This window comes from Aotus nancymaae, unplaced genomic scaffold (assembly GCF_030222135.1).
Source record: "Aotus nancymaae isolate 86718 unplaced genomic scaffold, 86718_ANA_hifiasm-v0.15.2.pri h1tg000019l, whole genome shotgun sequence".
Classification (NCBI taxonomy): Eukaryota; Metazoa; Chordata; class Mammalia; order Primates; family Aotidae; genus Aotus; species Aotus nancymaae.
In genome coordinates this window covers 4,571,013-4,592,267 of record NW_026988431.1, presented here as the reverse complement: position 1 = coordinate 4,592,267, position 21,255 = coordinate 4,571,013, and the positions used below count along the sequence as shown (strand labels likewise).

The window sequence follows — 21,255 nt, the reverse complement described above, 5'->3', positions numbered from 1 at the left end:
AAATTGGGAACTTCTTGTTCTGTAGGAAAATCAATGCCTGCATCAGGGATGTGGTCCCTACTCTCTTTTTCTTCCTTTCACTTAACCTTTTCCCTTACCGGCTGCTGGTCTCTCCCGGCCTCTCTGATTACACATGGACATGTCGATGCTTCCACTCTCTTTCTCCTTTCGGAATGTGCTTGAACACACTTAGTAAAAACAATCAGTTTTGGGATATCATTTTCTCCCTGTGCAGGAGTCTTTTAAGGTTTTAGGATAAAGCATTATTGACAGGTAACTTGCATCCATTTCTAATCACTGTTGAATGATCCCTGCAGTTTCTGTGTTTATTCTTATGCCTGATCACATTCGATAATGAAGTTTGTGCAAAAACAAAAACAAGTCTTAAACTGTAATCAAGTAAAGGAAAACTGCCTGGTTAACAAGTTTTATAAAATATTTGTTGGAAAATACATCTATCCCATGAGATAGGCCACAGTCAAAGGACCACCGACTTTCTCATTAACATGCGCATAGCTGTCTGCTTCTTACGGCACCTTCTCTAAAAATAACCACCAAGATCTTTTTGTAAAAAGATGTGAGTTAGAACCAAAAACAAAGGAACATCATTCTTCTCCAAATAATTTAATTATTCTGAAATGCTCTTTGGTGAAAAATAGTTTCTAGTATCTTCCATTTTCTTGCTATTTATCCATACTTCGAATTACTTCATTCATTAGTTCTGACAAGAGATTGTATTGGTATCACTGCCTGACAGATGTGTTACATGTTTCAGCCTTAAAATATTCCACTCTGAGCTCAGTGCTGCATACTTGGGTGATAATGTTAAATCAGCCTCGCGACACACTGCTGTCATCATGCCAAATAACTCAGGGAAAAATGATAAGGGTATAAAGAGATCAATAAGGCAAGAAAATCCATGCTTTCAAAAGTAAGGCAAAATATGAGAAAGACTATCAGTCAAGCATCGGGGCATAAATAAAGCAAGAATATGCCACGTTCGGGGCACCATGATGCTACACTGAGCCATTATCCCCTGAGTAGTAAATTTCTCTTACGTTTGCCTAACTCCTTTTACACAGGTCATACTAAAATATAGCCATAAGATTCACTGACACATTGATCAGTCTAGCATTGCTCTTCCTTCTCCCCTAATAGAATAAAATAAGGACATGGTTGATAAATGCTGAGAAGGACGATTCCCAGACCATTTAGATGTAAGTGGTCACACTGGAGTGTTCTCCCTGTGTAAGAAAGATTTATATTACTCGCATCTTTGTAAATATGAATAATGCAAATACATTTCTGCCCATCGAGTTGATATTACTCAATAGGGCCCTCATAAGTGCCCACTTTTATTGGATTTTTAGACAGAAAACAAGCAAACTGTAGAAACTGGCAATTTGGAAATTAAATCTTTTATTGAGTAATAGGTACTCAGGCATGCATCAGAAAGCAATCATTTTTCAGCAAAGAGCATTGTATTATTACAAATTTGCAACAATAAATGGAATAGCTTGCAGACACAAGACAGTAAATTTTACAAACATTTGAAAATGGGAATTTATTTTTGTGTGCTAATGGTCAAGGAGATTGTGAACTGGCCCAGAGCCCTTGAATGTCAGTCTAAGGAAGGTGATCTGTAGACAGTGAAGAGAATTTCAGGGTTGCTTTTATTAACATGGGGATGAAGTGTGAAAATTAACTTTTGTTGTGGGAAGATAAAGCTTAAGGTTGCATGTGGGATAGATTAGAGTACTTGGAGCTTGGGAACAGGAAATACAGTTTGGAGACAGTTACATTAATCCATATGTGAAGTGAAGTGCTCCTAGACAAGAATAGAAATAGCAGAATGGATGGAAAAGACAGATGTGGGAGACACTGAGAATGCAGCATAGGCAGGACTTGGTGCCGGGATGAGACTCATTCATGTCAGTGAAATAAAAAAAAATACATATCCAGATGTTAAAGTATCAATATACTGTAGATCTGTGGAAAATGATTGCTAGCTTCGAGTGAATATTCAAGGCATAACGTAGGATGAAATTTTCATGCCATGACACAATACTTGGAAGTGCCCTTCAGCATGAAGAGCCATCAGGAAAAGTGTCCAGAAAAAGGCATGAAGGGGCATTGGCTAAAAGCACGTTGTAGACAGAAATAACAAGTGGAAACACACAGGAAAAGCAAGACCTCTGACTCATTCATGCAGACTATTCAGAGTTAAACATCTGTTGCTTTCAGCTTTCCGGGTGCTTTCCCTTTTAACCTTAAATCATTTATCTCTAGCAAACCAGATACTAACATCTGAAAATGGGAGATAACCCCTTGGTACAACAGAGAGGTAGGATTTTCAGATCACCTGTGGGTATGGGGGAGAGAGAGGTGGAGGGGTGGCTGGAAAGGTGGGTTCGTGATGGCAGGTTTGCCCAGAACATGATAAAATTTAGGCTTTAGGGTCCCTTGTTTTCCCCAACCTCTTCTATAATCTTATATCTAATCCTGTATAAGCGTTTTGTATTTTTCTCCTCAAAAATGGTCAATGGCCATCCAAAGTGTATAAGATTTAGATTGCACAAGATGCACATTCTTTCATAACTAGCAATGTGTTTACATGGTTACGTGGATTTGGAAAATATGTAAAAATAATACATTTTCATCACAACTGGTCCTTGTCTCTTTTCACTCTAGTTTCCCTATTCTTTTTTCTTCCAGTGGTGGCAGGTATTATGGAATTTAGCACAGGATAAGTTAGCTGAGAGATCCATTTATTTCGAATTCAGTGGGATATATGTTTGTGTTTTTGCTAGCTGTTTTGTGGTATGAATTGTTTCCAAGAATATTCGTACTGCCCGCTGTACCAATGTCTTGGACATTGTGGCAGGAACGTGCTGGGCCAAGTCAAGGTTCTATTGTGATAGGAATGTGGTCTTTGGGGCCCAACACTGGAAGGATATGGGAAGTAGAAGAGAAAATCTGAAGCCAGAAACCAACTCTATGCAAAATTCATCCACATTTTTGTACCCAAATTTACTATTCTAACCTTCCTATCACCCTTATCTTATTAGAAGTTATAAGCTATTATCATTTATGATTTGTGAAGTTGAATAAAACATTTCTGAACTATCACTAGAAAAAAATGCCTATTAGCCATTTGAGGACAGACAGAATTATGTCTCTAGATGATTCTCTGTAGAGAAAATAGTATGAAATTACTGTCATGTAAAGAGGTGATCAAAAAGTTTGCAGCGAAAAAGGAGACAGGATTATTTTTGAAATGTGTCAGAGAATTAATATTATTATTTTCTTCATTTTTTTATTTTCATGTTATCAGCTTTTTAATATTGATTATATGTTGAAACTTTAAGCAAATATCCATTTTTATAAATAATTTTATATTTATAAATTTTGTTCTTTTCTTAATGGATTTCCAAAATTGTATAAACTTAAGGCACAACAAGATCTGAGTTTGTCTCTGGGTTCAGGGTATACCTTAATTTTCATAATCAAGCATATAATTTTCACCCCTGGCTCATCCATGAAGTCCATTTAGAGTTAAGTATCTGTTGCTTTCACCTTTTATGGTGTTCTCCCTTTTTACCTTTGGTTAGCTCTACCCAATAATTTCCTAGTTATCTAATTATTATCATTTGGAAATATTCTACTGGTTTATATTAAGTGGAATATATTAGTATTCCTTAGTATGCTATACCATAATTCCAGTTAAGAATGTTCCCCTTTCTGTATAGCATAGTATTTGAGAAATATATTTAAGCAGACTTATAAAACTGATTCAAAACAGAGATGTGTGGTTCATAACAAAACAACAGTGGAATATGTCCCAAAGTCAGGAATATCTGAACATGTAATATATTCCACTTAGAGCAATTTGAGAATATAAACTAGTTTTGTTTCAGAAAAGTGTTTTCAGAAGCTATACAATCCTATGAAATAAAGCATATAATCAGAAGTGTATAATCAGACAAGGGAGGGAATTGTTCATCATTTATCAATACTCGATTACATTTTAGTGAAACAATTGTAATAATTATTTTTACCCTATTTCATAATGGAACACATACGATTGTTCTTGACTAACAGGAAGATCATCCATTGGAATTTAAGCTTGTATAGTCAGCAAAATTATATGAGTTTATTTATTTTTCTAGCTTTCCCCCTTATGTCTTTACACAAAGTGATTAGTTTTCTAGTTTTCCTCCTTTGTGTTTTCATAAAAAATAATCTACATCATTAGACAGGGATAAGGTATTCATTGGTCACTAGAACTAGCATATCAGCTACAAACATAACTTTCACCTTCTTTCCATTCATAAACAAGTCATTATTTGACCTGCTATGGTGTGATAAATAGTTCATCGTAAATGGAACACGCTAGGTCATGCCATTCTCAGTCTTCTAATCAAGAGAAAGTAAGTGTAGAACATACTCTTTTTTTGTTACTATCTGTGTCATTGCAAAAAAAAAAAAAAAAATGTGAATTGGATCCAAGATAGAAACTGGTGGCCAAGGTTAGGGGTGTGTCTATTTGTCTCGCTTTCTGAAATTGCTAACATATGACACTAAGTGACTTTGTCAGAAGCCTCCGTACTGAATGAAATTAATGACCAGAGGAATCCAAATAAATAAAGGAAATGTGCCTTTGCACATAGCATAGCCAGATTCAGGATGAATAGACAGTCAATGTTGCAGAATATCATAATACTCCAAAAAGTGCTTCTTGGCCACGGGTGGGTGTGATAGAATCTCACTGTTCTGCAAGACTAAATTGAGAGGATTTAGGCATTAAGAAAGAGCTCTTTTTCTGTGTATACCTTGAGAATCTTTGCTTTCCTCTGCTGAAATAAGAACATAACTCTAGAGGGTCCCTGTTTTCATTGAGTAAAACATATTCCTTTGCTAAAAAAAGTCTTAACGTATGAGTTTACTGATAGACCTTAATTCATTTGAGTAAAAGTCACCATGCTAATAGCAAAGTCTGATGTTGTTAGTCCTTCTCTTATTTTATTTTTATCTTGTATTATTACTAAAGTAGTTTCCTCCAATTACTGCAAACCACAAGAAAAAGCAATAAAATCAATTGCATGTATTGTCTTTGAGAACTCTAGTTATAAAACTAGACCATTCTAGCATTCTATTCATTGTGACACTTAAAACTGTCACTCTGGGTAGTAAAATGTGTTTTTCTTTATTATAAAGAATATAGTTTACAGCAAAATAACTGGACAATCTCAGAAGAATTAGCATTGGACACAGGTGTCATTTTTGTTCCTTATACTCTATGCTTGATCTTAGCCAAAAGGTCAAGAAGAACCTCCTATACTTTTAATAGAGGTAAGTATAGACCACATTTCAGTATACCAAGTTTATCTATTTATCTTTTCTTTGTTTTCTATCCTGTGATGTGTGCTGAGAACTCTATATTAACCCCATGTGTAAACTGCTCTACTTTCATTACCTTAGGACTTCAAGGAATAATTGTCACTGGATATATTTTAATATTTAAAATATTTTCTTGTAATAACATTTATTATCATATTATCATTGAATTTATCTTATGAATTCTAATTTCCTGTTTTACTTTACATGTATTATAGTGGAGGTTAAATTTTTATCATATTTCTGAGAATTAGAAATCGTTGGTCTTTGTTATATTATCATAACATTTCTCTAATTAGATCTCTTCTTCAAGTCAAAATTCTGGATGGATAGTCTTAATACCAGTAGCCTTAGGAAGTTGATCTATAGATAGAAACATTTTCTCTACTTACAAAACTTAGTAATATGGTAATATAATGAGTTGTAATTCTAGGCTGCTTTGCTGCAGTGTACATGCTCGGTAAACTTAGGCAGATCAATTATCCATTGTTTACCAAAGTGTTGGGTTCCATATGATATTGGCTATGGGTAGAAGGGGAGAGTGGTATATATGTAAGTGTGTGTGTAAGTTAATATGTAATTCTCACTTATTAAAATCTTGAACTTCACAAGCTTTTTTTAGACCCATTTCCTGAGTATAAGGAATACTTACACCACTATAAACATGATTTCAAGACGGCAGTTTGTATCATTACTGTTGTAGTTTATGCTATACCTTTTGCGTTGATGATGGACACTGTCTCAGTTGAGCTTCTTACATTTGGCGTCTCTGTTTTCATTCTGCTTAAGATGTGATCGACTTTATGCATTAATGGTCCGCCCTGTAAGGCTTAAAGTAGACCCTGAACATTTGTTAAAAAAAAAAGAAATGATAGTAAAGATACATTAATTGTGGGGAATTCTCTGTTGACTGGTAAATAAGGAGGTTCTCTTTGAGTTCCATCTTTCTTCAAGAAATGTTCATGTTTCCTGTACTATTCCTCTGTTACATCGTGGAATCTTACTAATCCAGCCTGTACATTCTGCCCACACATTCTCTCATGGTGCCTTCTGGTCCTAGCAGCTGAGCCAGGGCCATCAATAAATCTTATTCTTTTCCCTCAAGGTATTCCCAGTTGCTTCTTTACTGTTCATTCATGTAATTCCATTCATCTGTGTATATAGTTTAGGATGTTGGGCAATTGCATAGCATTTCACCTAAGGTCACATCCTGATGAGATGTGGTGGGATCCTACAGCTGGCTAGGACCACTTGTGAGAGCTGATTGTTAAATTCTCAGAAATGACGTGACTCAGTTGTTAGACTGCTTCAAGGTAAAAATCAGAGGTGTACTTACATTTAAAAAAAAATCAGCATAGCTATAAATCAGGGCTTTTTCCCTGTTTTTTTTTTTTTCTCTCAGAGTTTTAGAATACTTGCACACCACTAATTGTGAGTAGTTTTCTGTTTTGATTACTCACTCCTTCATTTTGCCTTTTAGTACATAGAGCAAACACTGAGGCCTCTTTAGGGGAAGCAAAGAAATGGTCATCTTAGAACACTCTTTATTTTTGTGATTGTACTTTAGAAAAGGCTGTTATCACTATTTGCCAAGTTTTACATAGTATTCTTCAACCAAAGCAAAACAAAATAAAACAAAAGCATCCTCTGAATATTGGAGATGTGTAGAAAGTACTTTGGAATGTACAAATGTATTACTATCCCATTCTTAAACTCTGGACTATTTGCTTTAGCTACCCTAGAGCATCTATCTTATGACTTGTTAGAAATTAGGGAGATAATTAAACTGAAAAAAAAAAATTTAAGCCATTGTTTACCCACAAAATATTCTTGGAGGAGAGCAGTTTTTTAAAAATCTAACTATTTTTAGTGTTAGGAGCCATGAAATTAGTATAGTTTATTTTCTGTATATAAAACTCCTTTTAATTAAGTGCATGGATATTTAGTAGTTGGTGTGTTATTTAAACTATAAGTTTTGCCACTGACAGTAAGATATATCTTATTTTAATGAGTACTTTTACAACATTTAGCTATTTCTCAGAATCTGTATATTCTAAGAATGACGTCCCTTTTAAAAGTTTATGTTTATCTTAAAAAAGTCTTCTAAGAGTCTTGTCATCAGCTTATCTGAGGACACTCTAGCTACTATCAGTTGCTAGAATAGTACTAACTAAACCTAATGTCCCATTGAAGAAGGACATTCTTTGACTTATAATCTAGATAATTTCGTTGTTGACAAGCATCAGTGGACTTTTTACTTTGTATCATGAGATTTTAAACCAGGCAAGCCAGAGTAGAATAGATCAGTCAACAAACCAATATGCCTGTTACCCAAAAGAACATTACTGTTAATGAAAACAATGGATATTGTAACAATGCTTTAGGATTTACCTGATAATAATAACTAACACCTATAGAATGCTGTGTGCCAGGTTTTATTCTCAGTGCTTTACATACAATCGCCCATTTGAAATGTTTAACAATGTTCTGAGGTAGTTATTATTTCCATTTTGTCAGATGAGGAGACTGAGGCAAAAGAGGTTGAGGTTAGGTAATTTTCTCTGAGATCAAACAGGCAATAGCGGTAAAGCAAGATTTAAGCCTGGGCTGCACATCTTCAGGATCTACGTTCTTAGCCACTGTACAGCAACAATAATGTTCCTTTCTTCTTCCTGAGCCTGTAAAGAGAATACCAATCAAGGCCAAATGCCCTTTAACTGCCAATCTCTGAAGCTCAGTTACTTCTTTAAAAAAGGACAATAGCAATTTGGAGAAGAAAAAGCAGGACCGTGTTATTACTGGGGATAGTTCCTTCTCTTATGTAGAATATCAGCAGGCTAAAAAAAAGAATCTCCAGTAATAATCACACAAAAAAGAAAGATGCATCTGGAATTGGATGTGCCTATATTCTTTTCAGAAATTCTCAAAGTTTTGAGGTGGATTGACCTAAAATATACTGAAAATGGGAGTCCTCATAGAGGTTTATAATTACGAGAAATAGAAGTTAGAATGTGTAAATATTTTATATGTTTCTGATTATAAAAATTATAATAAATTTAATAATATCAATTGCCTAACATTCATTTTATCATGAGGTACTTTTTTCTTATCCTCAAACATTAATTTATTCTTAGTTATCACCTCATAGCCCAAAACATAATAAATTTTGAAAATGTATTTATAGAAAATTATCTGTGCAAGTGCTCATTTCAGTTTTTATAATGAAGCAATTACTTTGCATGCATTAATTTCTGTCACATTTTTGATCTGTGCTCTAACATTGTCTTCTTGAGGAAATTATGTTTTATAGTTCAAATTTCTTAGATTTAGGACTTTAAAAGCCTAGGTTCTGTTCACATTTAATTTTGCAACATCAATAAAATGTTGCAAATAAAATGGCTAATAAAACAACAAAACTATTTCATGTCACGGAATATAGGTTATTGTTTATGAAATTGCTGAATCGCCCTGGTAATTCACTGTAAGAAAACTTCCTTGTTTTTTGCCTTGGTCCTGTTTAGACAGAAATAAAATTGTTAAAATATATGTTACATGGAGGGCAGCTGGGGGTGGGGAAGGGTTCTCTTTTGGGATGGCAAGTAAAGTAGATTATATGGTATTGAAAACACCAAGTGGCCCAGGCAGGAAGCTTGCCTGCCAAAGAGAGAAACATTTACTCTGTACCTACAGCTGATCTTAATTTCTATCTTTTCTTCGTATTTAGCAGTTTTATAATTTAGATGAAAGTTTGGTTACTGGTAAAAAAATAAAATAAAATATACCTTTCCCCTCAAATTATATTTTTACTTCCTACAAATCTTTTAATAATGTTCATGTCTGATCAGGGGAGGTATCCACTGAAAGAGAGGTTTTATATGCCAAAATATAAACCCACTTTTTGAGTGTGGGAGGAAGCTTGAATATGGGTTTGACTAACAGGAGATTAATTACATTTTGAGAAATTCCTGTAAATAGTAGCATAGCATAGAAACTGTGACTATTATTTCATCAGCACATAGTATGGGAGATTATATCTTGTAACTATAAGAATGATAAATATTAGCATTGTCCAGTAGACTTTCTGTGATGATGAGAATGTTTTATGTCTACCTGTCAGATACAGCAGTCAATACCCATGTATGTTTTTTAGCATTTTTTTTTTTTTTTGAGATGGAATGTCACCAGGCTGTATGTAGTGCGTGGCACAATCTCGGCTCACTGCAACCTCTGCTTCTTGGGTTCAAGCAATACTCCTGCCTCAGCCTCCCAAGTAGCTGGGACTACAGGTGCATGCCACCACTCCCAGCTAATTTTTGTGTTTTTTGGTAGAGACGATGTTTCACCATGCTGGCCAAGATGGTCTCGATCTCTTGACCTCATGATCTGCCCACCTCAGCCTCCCAAAGTGCTGGGATTACAGGCGTGAGCCACCGCGCCCGGCCTGTTTTTCAGCATTTTAAATGTAACTAGTGCAACTGAGGAAATATATTTTTAAATTTTAATTAATTTTAATTAATTACATGTGAATTTAAATAGCTGCATGCAGCTAGTGACTATCAGATTGGACTGTACATATCTAGATTTAAACCTGGAGTTAACTGAAGTGAAGACTGCCTAGCTTCAGGTCCTGGGTATAATGCTGAGCAGCTGAACAACCTTGAAAAGTCACTTAACCTCCCTAAGTCTCAGATTCTCTTCTTCAACATGGAGATAATAATAGTCCTTACCTCCAAGAGTTCTGAGATCAGGAAATAAATCAATGAGCATAAAGCTTTTAGAATTGTGCCTGGAAAATAATGTATGCTCGATAGACTTTGGCTATTGCTATTCTTATTTTATAATCTTTTATAGATATTGATGAAGTAGAAACTGAAAAGATGGAAATGAAATAGCTCTAAAGTAATAAAAGGAAAATGTCATGAATGGGTATAATTTTAGCTGATCCTTGAGCAATATGTGGGATTTGGATAAATAGAAAGTAATTACAGGGTGACCGCACATCCTGACTTGCTTCAGACAATCTCAGTTATTCCTTGTGTCCTGGCTTAATTACTAATGTCCCCCTCTTTTGCTCTCAAATATGTCCCAGTTTGTAAGATAAATTTTAAGTCACTGTGGAATCAGATACAGGAGTATAACCCAGACATTCCAGGTACAGGAAAGACAACATATTAAGGTATAGATGCAGATGTGACTACGGTGTGGTTTGGATGGTGAGTACCGGAATGTAGAAGGAAACAGGGATACGTGTAGGCGGGACAGATCATGGAGCTGGGATGAGAACTGGCATAAGGATATTAGATTGGATTGTATATGCTGTTTATGCTATTATTGAATTGCTCCTCTGTCAACATAGATTCACTTTCAGAAAAGCAAAGTTCTTATTTAACTAGACAAAAATATTTGGTGTATCAGAAAAAAACTGATACTATTTTGTGTTGTGATTGTATTTCCATTACTGACAGTAATCTTTGTTATGCGTAATTGGGAACAAAGTGTGTTATTTCTATCATCCCTTTACTATCAGTAACCAAATAAGTAATATGATTGGTTAATATGGAAACTAGTCATTTACAAGGGAAAATGCCTCATTATTATCCAAAGCCCTGACTTTCACAACTGGAGGAAACTTTTAAAAGGGTTCATTTAGTTGCAATAAAGTATCATCACTGCATATTTTATGTCAGTGCTCTTTAAGCTACATTCAATGGTCTCCATTCTATTTAGGAAGGTATACATCTGAAAAAAGCTAGGGAAATTAATTGTTGGCAATATTACTAATTGTAATTTTAGGGAAACAGAGCATTAGACTGTAAAACATAATATTATTTAAGACACAAAATTAGGAAAAACCCTGTCTGTACTAAAAATACAAAAAAAAAAAAAAAAAAAAAAAAGCCAGACATAGTTGCTTGTTCCTATAATCCTAGCTACTCAGAAGGCTGCCAGGGAGGTGGAGGTTGCAGTGAGCCGAGATCGCCCCACTGCACTTCAGCCTGTGTGACAGAGCGAGACTCCCTCTCAAAAAAAAAAAAAGATTATGGGGAAAAACTAAACTAAAAACTTAGGCAAATATATCTTTCTTATTAAATGTAATAATGTGACTCTAAGCATAATTGTTGTGCTTGGCTAGCCGAGAGATTCCCATAAACAGTTTCTGGTGACCTGTTCTGGGTTTGCACTAATTGCCCCCTGATTCTAGCTCATCATGAAAGCAGGGATTTTGGTTGATCTCTGAGGTATTCCTTGGACAAACAAAGCAGATATTCCATTATGGTCACTTTCAGTATTTCTGGGGGATGGTCTGATTCTAACAATTATTGCTCATAGTGTAGCTAATACTGTAATCTCCAGCTGGGGAACACATCATGGCGTTATCCCACAAGGAACCAATCATTATCAATATTGGAGTCCTGAGCATTTTGGGTTATTTTTAAGGTATACACTTGACTTTTTAAAGTAATGCCATAAGCACTGCAATGTCTGAAGTATATGTTAATTTCGTTTGTTTGTATTTAAAGAGATAAAAAGTTAGTCAGATTAAGAGAAAAGTTGGGCAAAGACCAGATGTCACTGGCATTTGATAACTGATAATCTTTATAAAACTCCTTTGATGTCATTTATAGCAACCTCTTCTCTAGCTTATAAATTTATTAATCAAATTTGTTCATAGGTGCTTGAACTGAACAATAACTAGTCTATTTGTGTTTCCAAGTACCATGAGTTTTAAAATGTCATTTAATATCTAAGCCTCTGAATGGAATTCAATGACTTTAAATTAAGCCTGTTTGTAAATAGTACAGAGCAATGTGTGATTAAGCAATCTGCTGAGGTTTTCCAAAACTAACATTTAGAGCAAAAGTGAATTTCATTCTAACAGAATTTTAATAAAAACTCAGTAGTGATTTGTAAATACTTTGAAACAAATTAGCCATTCCATCCACAATGATTGTTTCATCGCAGCCTAGTTCTTGATGAAAATGGCAAACCACAGTTCTAATGACATAATTTCATTTCAAGCATAGTGGCTTTCATGTTTATAAAACCACTGGCTCTTACAGCAGCCCCTTCAAAGTGAATTACTAGACCTGAGAAGGCGATGCTCATTTTGTGGATCTGCCTCGTGATGATGGTGATGATAATGACAATGGTAATGATGAGAAAACAAGAAAAAAATTACTGAATATTGGCTCTGTGCCAGGCCCTGTGCTAAACATTCGATATCTAATTTATACATTTTAGCTTCACAACACTCCTATGAAGTGAGATAATCATAATTCCTCTTTCACTCATGACAAGAGGTTTAAGTGCCTAGTTAGTGGTGGAGTTGGATTCATAGCAGGGCAATCTGGAGCGCTTAAGCACCATGTTACTACTGTTGACAGCAGCTATTACCTAGGCCAGTTGATAGACAATGTTCAAATGATTGCCTTTCATGAGGAGTTTTGTCTTTTATTGCTTATTTCCATATCTGAGTTTTGAGTAGGAAAAGACAAGTAAGACAGATTTTCACCAAATTGTTATAAAGGACATAATTGAAACAATTGTTTACTATGCTTGTGTTCTAGATAATGGAGAGGCAATTGCCTAGCATAAAATTGCAAAGCCGTAATGTATGTAGTTCATGAAACCATGGCTATAATTGCATGGCTTGCCTTAGATATGTATTTAGCTGCATTTATTACTTGCACAGAGAGTATTCATATTCACTCTCCCTTAAGGCGCTTATAGACACACCAGTGACTGCCACAGTTCTTACCAAGTCCACTCTCTCATGTGTGTTCACACTTAGGAGAGGTCTGAACAATCAAGGTTATGTGGAAATTACACTGTGAAGGAGATGAATCCAGTAGCCTGCGCAGCAATGTTATCCAGCGAGCAGTGGATTACATGTGTACGTGCAAGCTAAATAATGTATGATTTAAGGCAAAAATGTAGTTTGTATTCATTTTTGGATAGTAAAAGAGTTGGCATGTCAGTCCCTTGGGAGGCTATATCCAGAGCTTTACCCTTGAGTGGATAAAAAGAGTACAAATTCTATTGCATAGGAGATGAATAAAAACAAATTGGGGAGACCATCAGCAGCACAGACTGCCGCGTGATAGAGTCCAAGGCTACTCCAAAACCACCAGCCCGACTGCCTCAGGTTCCTGCCAGCAACCAGATGCCGGCAATAGAACTGACTGCAGTTTGGCATCAGGGCTCTGTGATTCCCAGCCAAGGGGAATTGCAAGCAAAAAATATTTAAAATTCCCTTTGTAAAGAGTTATGTTTTCAATCAGAAGGAGAAGTATGTTTCAGACTTAGTCTGCTGCAAATGAAATGTGGAATTCTGACACCTTGGTTGCAGATGGTGGAAGTGTGTATGTTGGAGGGGGTGAATGCCGTAGGTACTTGGGCATATGAAGTTGAACTTTGGTTTGGTGGTAAGGTTTTTTGTTTTGTTTTGTTTTGTTTTATGATTTTTAGGCCATTGAGTTAGTATCATTCTGTGAGGAGTGCTGTATTGGCCTTTCAAGAAGAAGATCTGGGTCTACTTAAAATAGTGATACTCAACTAAAAGAGATTTCCAACCCCACGAGGGGACATTTGGCAGTGTCTGGAGACATTTTTGGTTGTCACAAGTTTGGGACAGGGCAGTGCAACTAGCATCTACTAGGGAGAGGACAGGAATGGTATTAAATATGTTAAAATACACAGGACAGCTCCCTAAAACAAAGAATTATCTTGTCCAAAATGTGAGTGGTGCCAACATATGGAACTAAAGTTTAAAATTATCTGGCTCATATGTATTCACTCCAACCCCACATGTAGACAAGTCTTTAATATAGTTTGATAATTGTATAAAAGATGATTGTTAAATAATTTTCTTTACCCTATTGATGTGTGAGCAGCATTTACTGAATGTCCCAAATGCTTCTGAAAAAAAAAAAAAGCAGAAAACAAAACTAACGTTTCTCCAAACCTACATTCCCAAACCACACATTTTACAAATGTAGGAAGACCCAGTTGATTCACTTTTCAAACTTGAAAAATGAGGCATATTAACAAAGCATACTAAATGAATCAGCTGTTTAGGATGATCTACAAGCCAGTTCATTTTCCTGTTATTAGATCACAAACCATGACTCTTGACAAATGAACCCACTTGTTTGACATTATTTGAAAAACTCATAACATGCTTGGTTCTGATGGTCACTTCCCCTTTGAAATTAAATTGTAAGATGGACTTCATTTAAATTCTGATAGAGAAAAAGAGCCTGTTAACCTTCATTTTGACTGTCTGCTGTTTGGCATCATCATTGCTTTCCTCCTGCAGATACTTAGAAACTCCAGAGCTTTTGCTAGAGCATCATCCTCCAGAGTTTACTTCAAGGATGTGTTTATGTTTATTTGTATCCATGTAATTAAAAGCTGAAGTTCTGCAGTATTGTGGGAGACTGCGTGGCTTCTGGAGTCAGACTCCCTAGGGACAAGATGGGCTCCAGCTGTGTGACCTTGAGAAGGTCATTTACCCTTTTTGGGCCTCGGTTTCCTCATTTGTAAAATGAGAGGAATATTATTTGCCTCATTATGCTGTGGTGAAATAGCATATAAAATCCTTAGCAAGCACACAACAGATGCTACCTATAATTATTAGGATTACTATTTTAGGAATAGCGTGTTTCACAATGGATGCCAGTCCATCTTATTTCACTTCCTAAAGAGGACATTGGCACTGATCCTTTAAGATAGCAGCCCTAATGTGTGACTGAGGGGCTTTAGACCCTATTCCATAATCCCTAACAGAGCCTTCCAGCAAAGCTATAATGAATAAACATCTAAGAAAAATCTGCATACTTACCAAACATAAGCAGCTGCAAGAGAAACCCTCCATCTCTCTTCTTTAATCAGAGTGTCATCCAAAATCCCCTTCTGAATGTGCCATTTCTACCGCTTCTAAGCTGACACTGCAAATTCATAGCAACCCCTTGCCCTGTTACACCACAGTGTTACAGCGTTCAGTAACTCCAGACTGTAAGTCCTCTCTACTCCTAAACAGGATTTATAAAGTGTGACTTTGAGCAATATAGCAAAGTCAGTTTTATCTGCAGGAAAATATTTTTCTTTACTAACATTTTAAAATCCCTTCCTCAGTGCTCCAAAATGATTTAAAAGCTAATCAATGATAAAATTCCAAATCCTGCTAAAGACAGAGAACTGAGAAAGGGAGCAGAGCCACTTTAATCAGTAAAGTGGTTGCTGTAACCCGATAACCCCTAGAGATTATTGACACTTTTTTTTTTTTTAAAGATGCTGTTGTTTGGTCATATGTCTTTGGCAGCAAGAGCATACAAAATCGCTTTTGCTTTTCACAAATTAATTCATTTAGGCCTGTGCGTTTGTCAGGCATTCCGGGAACTTTCTGCCAACATTTTGCTGATTAAAGGATGTGTATTTGGAAACTGGGTGGAGAGGAAGGAATTATAATTCTTAAAACCAAAGAACGATTTATAATACTGACTGCTACCTGAATCAATCAGTACATCATCAACAGATAAATGAAATACTAAAGGTAAGGAAGAGTTCCCACACTGGGTGTTGAAATCTGTAGATTGATTGGTTCAGTAACACTGAGAAAGTCTACCGCTTTCAGCAGAATTTCTAGAATTTACAAACGAATATGACAGAGAAAACTGCCTTTTACTATTTTCTTCAAAAAGCTTCTGAAATTCATCCTTCCTCCACAAGTCCGGTGCTGCTACTCTTAATTATAAATGACATATCTCATTTCAGTGCTCACAAGTTCCCTATCCTCTCCCCAACTTCCGTTGGCTTTTGACTGTTTTGCTGATATTTTCCCAGTGAATTTGTTGGGCCTTTTGGAGGACACATTTGTTGTTTTAGGCATCGTGCAATTGACTAAATGGCGGTCTGGTTATGGAAATGCTCACAAAGAGCCCTGGGGGGAAAAGAATTAAGTAAACACATATTGATCATCCTGTAGCTGGTGCTTTCTTATTTGATCAGTCAAGGACTCGGTCTGAGCTAGTCCTAATCTGTGATACATAAAGCTGGAGACATTTTTCTGGCTCCCCAGTGGTTTTAAAGGCTATGCAATGGGAAAAACTGCTTTAAACAAAGTCTCATTTTTGAAAAAGCCTGAGTACAGAATGGAATTCAAAGAATTTGGACAGAGGGGAGGTAAAAGTGGTAGCGAATAGCTTTAAAAAGGCCCTGGGAATTTTAAGAGAATAAGGCACATAAGAGAAGTAAAGAGAAATCCCATGTGACCCATTATGATATAGACCAGGAAGCCACTTCGCAAGCATGTATTGAACACCTACTGTGTGCAGGGCTTGTAAAAGAGGGTGAGCTTGAGTTTTGTGAAGATTCCAAGAAGCGAAATACAGTATGTCAGGAAATAAGTCATAGTATTTTGTGCTAGCAAAGAAACTTGAGCTTTATGTAGATATTAAATTTCAAAAGGCAATGAATATATTCCATTTAATCCAAATACCAGGAAAAGAAGGTGTTCTCCTGTGTAATTCATTTTTAAATTCTACATTAAAAATGTTGATACTAAAGTAATATTAAGAATAATTGAGAGAAAATTGTTTTCTTCTTTTCTTTTCCTTTTCTTTTCTTTTTTTTTGAGAGGAGAATGGTTCTGTCTCCATGCTGGAATGCAGTGGCACAGTCTTGGCTCACTACAACCTCCGACTCCCCTGGTTCAAGCAATTCTCCTGCCTCAGCCTACCGAGTAGCTAGGATTACAGGCACGTGCCACCAAGCCCAGCTAATTTTTGTGTATTTTGTATTTTTAATAGAGATGGGGTTTCACCATATTGGCCAGGATGGTCTCGATCTCCTGACCTTGTGATCCACCTGCCGCAGACTCCCAAAGTGTTGGGATTACAGGCGTGAGCCACGACACCTGGGCAAAAAATGTTTATTTCAAAGAAGAAATCTAGAGGCTCTGTGTTTTGCTCCTGTCATGTTTACTCTTTTGCTTCTGAATTTCTTAATTATTGGTCAATGTGTGTTTGCATTGCATAATTTTCATTCTTTTTTATTTTTCTGATACTGGGTCTTGCTCTGTTGCCCAGGTTGGAGTATAGTGGTGCCATCACGGCTCACTGCAGCCTCAGCCTCCAGGGTTCAAGTGAACCTCCCACCTCAGCCTCCCTGGTAGCTGAGAGCACAGGCACATGGCACCACACCCAGCTAATTTTTGTATTTTTTGTAGAGATGGGGTTTTGACACGTGTTGCTGGTTTCAAGCTCCTGGGCTCAAGTAGTCCACCCATCTCATCCTCCCAAAATGCTAGAATTATAGGCATGAACCATAGTGCCCAGTCTGGACAATTTTCTTATCCCCAGCCTACCCTGCCTTCCCAATGAATAAGGGCATAAAAGATGAAATATGATAGGAAGCTTGAAGCCCTCTACGTATGAGATGGTACAGACTTTGGCTAAGAGAAGCAATGGGAATTCAGAGAAAAGGATGATTCCAGGAGGCTGTCTGAGATTTCGGTGGTTGACTATATTCTGAGATTTAGAATTAAGAAGCAGATAAATCTAACACCAAATGTTTTAGCATGGAGACGGGCAGAACAATAGCAATATTGAACCATATGGGGTAATTGTTTTGGGTGGCTGGTGTGGAGAATTGGGAATGAGAGAACAGGTACAATGAATTGCATTTGATACATTGAATCTAAAGCACGTTGTCTTATAAACAATGGGAAATAGAGACTGACCAAATTTAAAATCCTGGAAGGTGTAAAACAGATTACTGTTGCAAGAAATGAGGCCAGGTACTACTAAACCTGGGCCTTCTTTCTCTATATGCTAGGTGCTGTCTTTATTCCATTTTTATTATATATATATAGTAGCCTAAATATTTCTCAAGCGCCTACTGTATATCAGTCACTAGGCTAGGTACTACTCATGTATTTTGACACATTCTCTGCTCTCAGGAAACACACAGATTAGTGCTAGAGACAGGCATTAAATAAGTAAGCCAAAAATAATTAAATAAGACCAAATATGCTGAAAGCTGTGGAGGAAACTAACGGAGTGTTGTAGGATGATACTTAATTTGAAATCAGAAGGATGGATTAGAGCTGGCTGAGTAAAGTGGGGCCGAGAATGGGAAGGGTGAAAAGTTGGGAGTACCACTGCATCTGGTCTGAGAAGTGATGGGAGAAAAAGTCTGATAACAAATCATGGGGCGCTTTCAGGACTTTTTAGTAAGTTTAGTGGGAAGCCACTGCAGGATTCTTCCTAAAAAGTTTAGCTGTCTGTGATGAAGGCCGCGATCAGCTGTATTTCCAGGATATCTCCTTATTTACCCAGACCCAGTAGACTTGCCATTTTGGGCAGCACCAGAAGTTTTGGAATGAAAAGACGTACTGTTTTCATGTTGAATACGTTTCTTGAGGTTTTTTAAAGAATGAAACTGTAGAGGCTCAAAGTACATTTTTCCCTCAGATTATATTATTCCTTACCTTTGTGCCATGGCACAAAATGTTTTATAGTTTGACCTCATCTTCATCTTCAGGTTAGAACCCAGCCCAAAGTTTCCCCACTGGAATCTCGAGGAATGCGCTCGTTATGTTTTTCGGTAGCATTTGGGGTCACAGCTGAGAAAATCTGGCATAGTTATATGGGTTAATATTACTACAAAACAGATACAAACCACAAGTATTAACATTATTGTTATTTTCACTAATATTTATTTTATACTTACTAATTTCTAGGAACCATTTTGTTTGCATTAACTCAACTTTTTGAAAAAAAATCTTGTAACTTAAGAGAGTACCATTATCTCCTTCATATTAATGAGAATGCTGCTTCTCAGAGAGGTTAAGGCACCACTTAAAGGTCACACAGCCAATAAGAGACACAGCAGGGACTCCGCCTAGACAGTGAGTGTTAGTTGAGAACTTTTAAAGATATGCCTGCATAAAAAAAGAAATAAACATAATGAGTAAATATAGCTATGAATTCTGATACGTATAATTTTAAAAACCCTCACATTGTATATTCCAATATTCTGTGAGTCATTTTATCATTTTACTTTTGCCATCTAATGATTTAAACAAAATAATTAAATTTAAATAGTAATGAATTGAATTGTAATGAATTAAAATAGTGGTTCTCTCAGGGAGGAATTCCTTCCAGAACCAGGGAGCATTTGGCAATGTCCGGGAATATATTTTGGTGATCGTGTCCGGGGAATGGGCACTACTAGAATCTGGGGGATAGAGGCGAAGGATGCTGCCAGACATCCTACAATGAACAAGGACAGTGCCCACAACAAAGAATTATCCCATCCAAGTGGTTCACAGTGTCTAGGTTGAGATCCTGGATTAGAGTAATTTAAAGAGGATCTTGGAGATAGGGAAAGAATGGTAGCTCCATCTTGCAAACAAGGAACATTCGACGTAAAGAAACAATTTTGGAAGTGGGAGAAAGAGCTAAGATGGATTCGTTCATTCAGTCAGTCATAGAATCACTATTTATAGAATGATTTCTGTATATCAGGAACTGTGCTGAACAGTGACGTTGAGGATAGCAATAGAAGGGAGTTTCTTTGGAGAAAGGAGGAAACAAAGTAATAGAGGGAAATCAAAGATGCTTGGCAGCTAAAGGCAAGCTAGAGTCAGAGTTCGTTGCCAAAAGTGACTGTTTCATTTCATTAGGGAGGAAGATACGCTACTTTACCTGTCTAAGGAGAGTCACTGTAGACCGAGGCAAGTTCAAATGCCATATGCGACTGCCAGGAGCACCTGGTAACTTCCTTTTGTCCCATTTAGGGCTGCCTTATGCTGATCTGAACGAAGAGTCACAGGGGGATGAAAAAAGCAAACGATATTCTTGAATGCAGCATGGAGTAGTGATAGAAATGTGTGCGTGTATATATGAGTGTGTATTGGAGAGGACACGTAGCTTACATAGATTTCAAGTTGTGCTGCTGGTCTGTGAATAGGTGCTGGCTTTTGTTTTTCCAGTAACAGCTTTTTCTGTTTCCAGCAGTCCTATGCACCAGCTCCCCACCCCATGGCTCCTCCCAGCCCCAGCACAAACAGCAGCAGCAACAGCAGCGGGGAACAGTTGAGTAAAACCAACCTGTACATTCGAGGCCTCCCACCAGGCACCACTGACCAGGACCTAATCAAGCTGTGCCAACCGTAAGTGTCCTTCTGCTGCCTGTGCTGTTTCTCACTCACATACTTCCCTTGGCGGGCAGGATGTGTTAGAGCAGTCAGTGTACTCGTCCACTGGTGTCTCAGTGAGGAAGACTGTTCTTTACAAACAGGACTGAAATTTGAGATTCGAAGCTAGTTTATTTTGGGGAGTGGAATTTGTTTACTTTTTGTTGTTGAGTAGAAGTTCTTGAGCAAATATGCATGGAAATGCTGGCTAATGCATAGATATTTGACCTGTAAGATGAAGATCACGAATAGAGTTACTCTCTGAAACCATGTGGCCAGTGGAGTCAATGGTGAGTCTCATGAAATAAGCAGATTTTCTTGAGAAGTATTAGTGAAGGGAATCTCAAAAACGCAGAAGTCTCTTGCGTTACAAAGCTTTTCTGGCCAGTGTTTGGTAAATGTCTGTTCAGCCAGGACCATGCATTTGGAGAAGCATAAGGCTAATTCTCTAGTTTCCTTAAAAACATCTACTACTAAGTTGAGTGAAGCTATCGCCTACCAAGGCCAAGGACCACACTTACTGACTAGTTTTATATTTGCTTGGAAGCTTGGAAATGATTAAATGTTTTCATGAATCTGTTATCTGCCAACACGTATATCATTAGTTCTCTTATTTCTGTGCAAATCAACACATATTTCAGTTCCCTTTCCCATAA

General features: G+C 36.8%; 1 protein-coding gene across 9 annotated transcripts in view; it reads left to right on the top strand.

Moving 5' to 3' along the window:
* Window positions 1-21,255, top strand: part of RBMS3 (RNA binding motif single stranded interacting protein 3) — a 1,161,208-nt gene that overhangs the window by 545,348 nt on the left and 594,605 nt on the right. For 6 of the 9 annotated variants that reach the window (XM_064378594.1, XM_064378591.1, XM_064378593.1 and 3 more), the window contains one exon: window positions 20,421-20,575. In XM_064378594.1, coding sequence (XP_064234664.1) covers window positions 20,421-20,575 — 155 coding nt within the window. Of the gene's footprint in view, window positions 1-20,417; window positions 20,576-21,255 lie in introns of all 9 variants that reach the window. The other 3 variants (XM_012435500.3, XM_012435501.3, XM_012435506.2) reach the window with 1 other exon arrangement.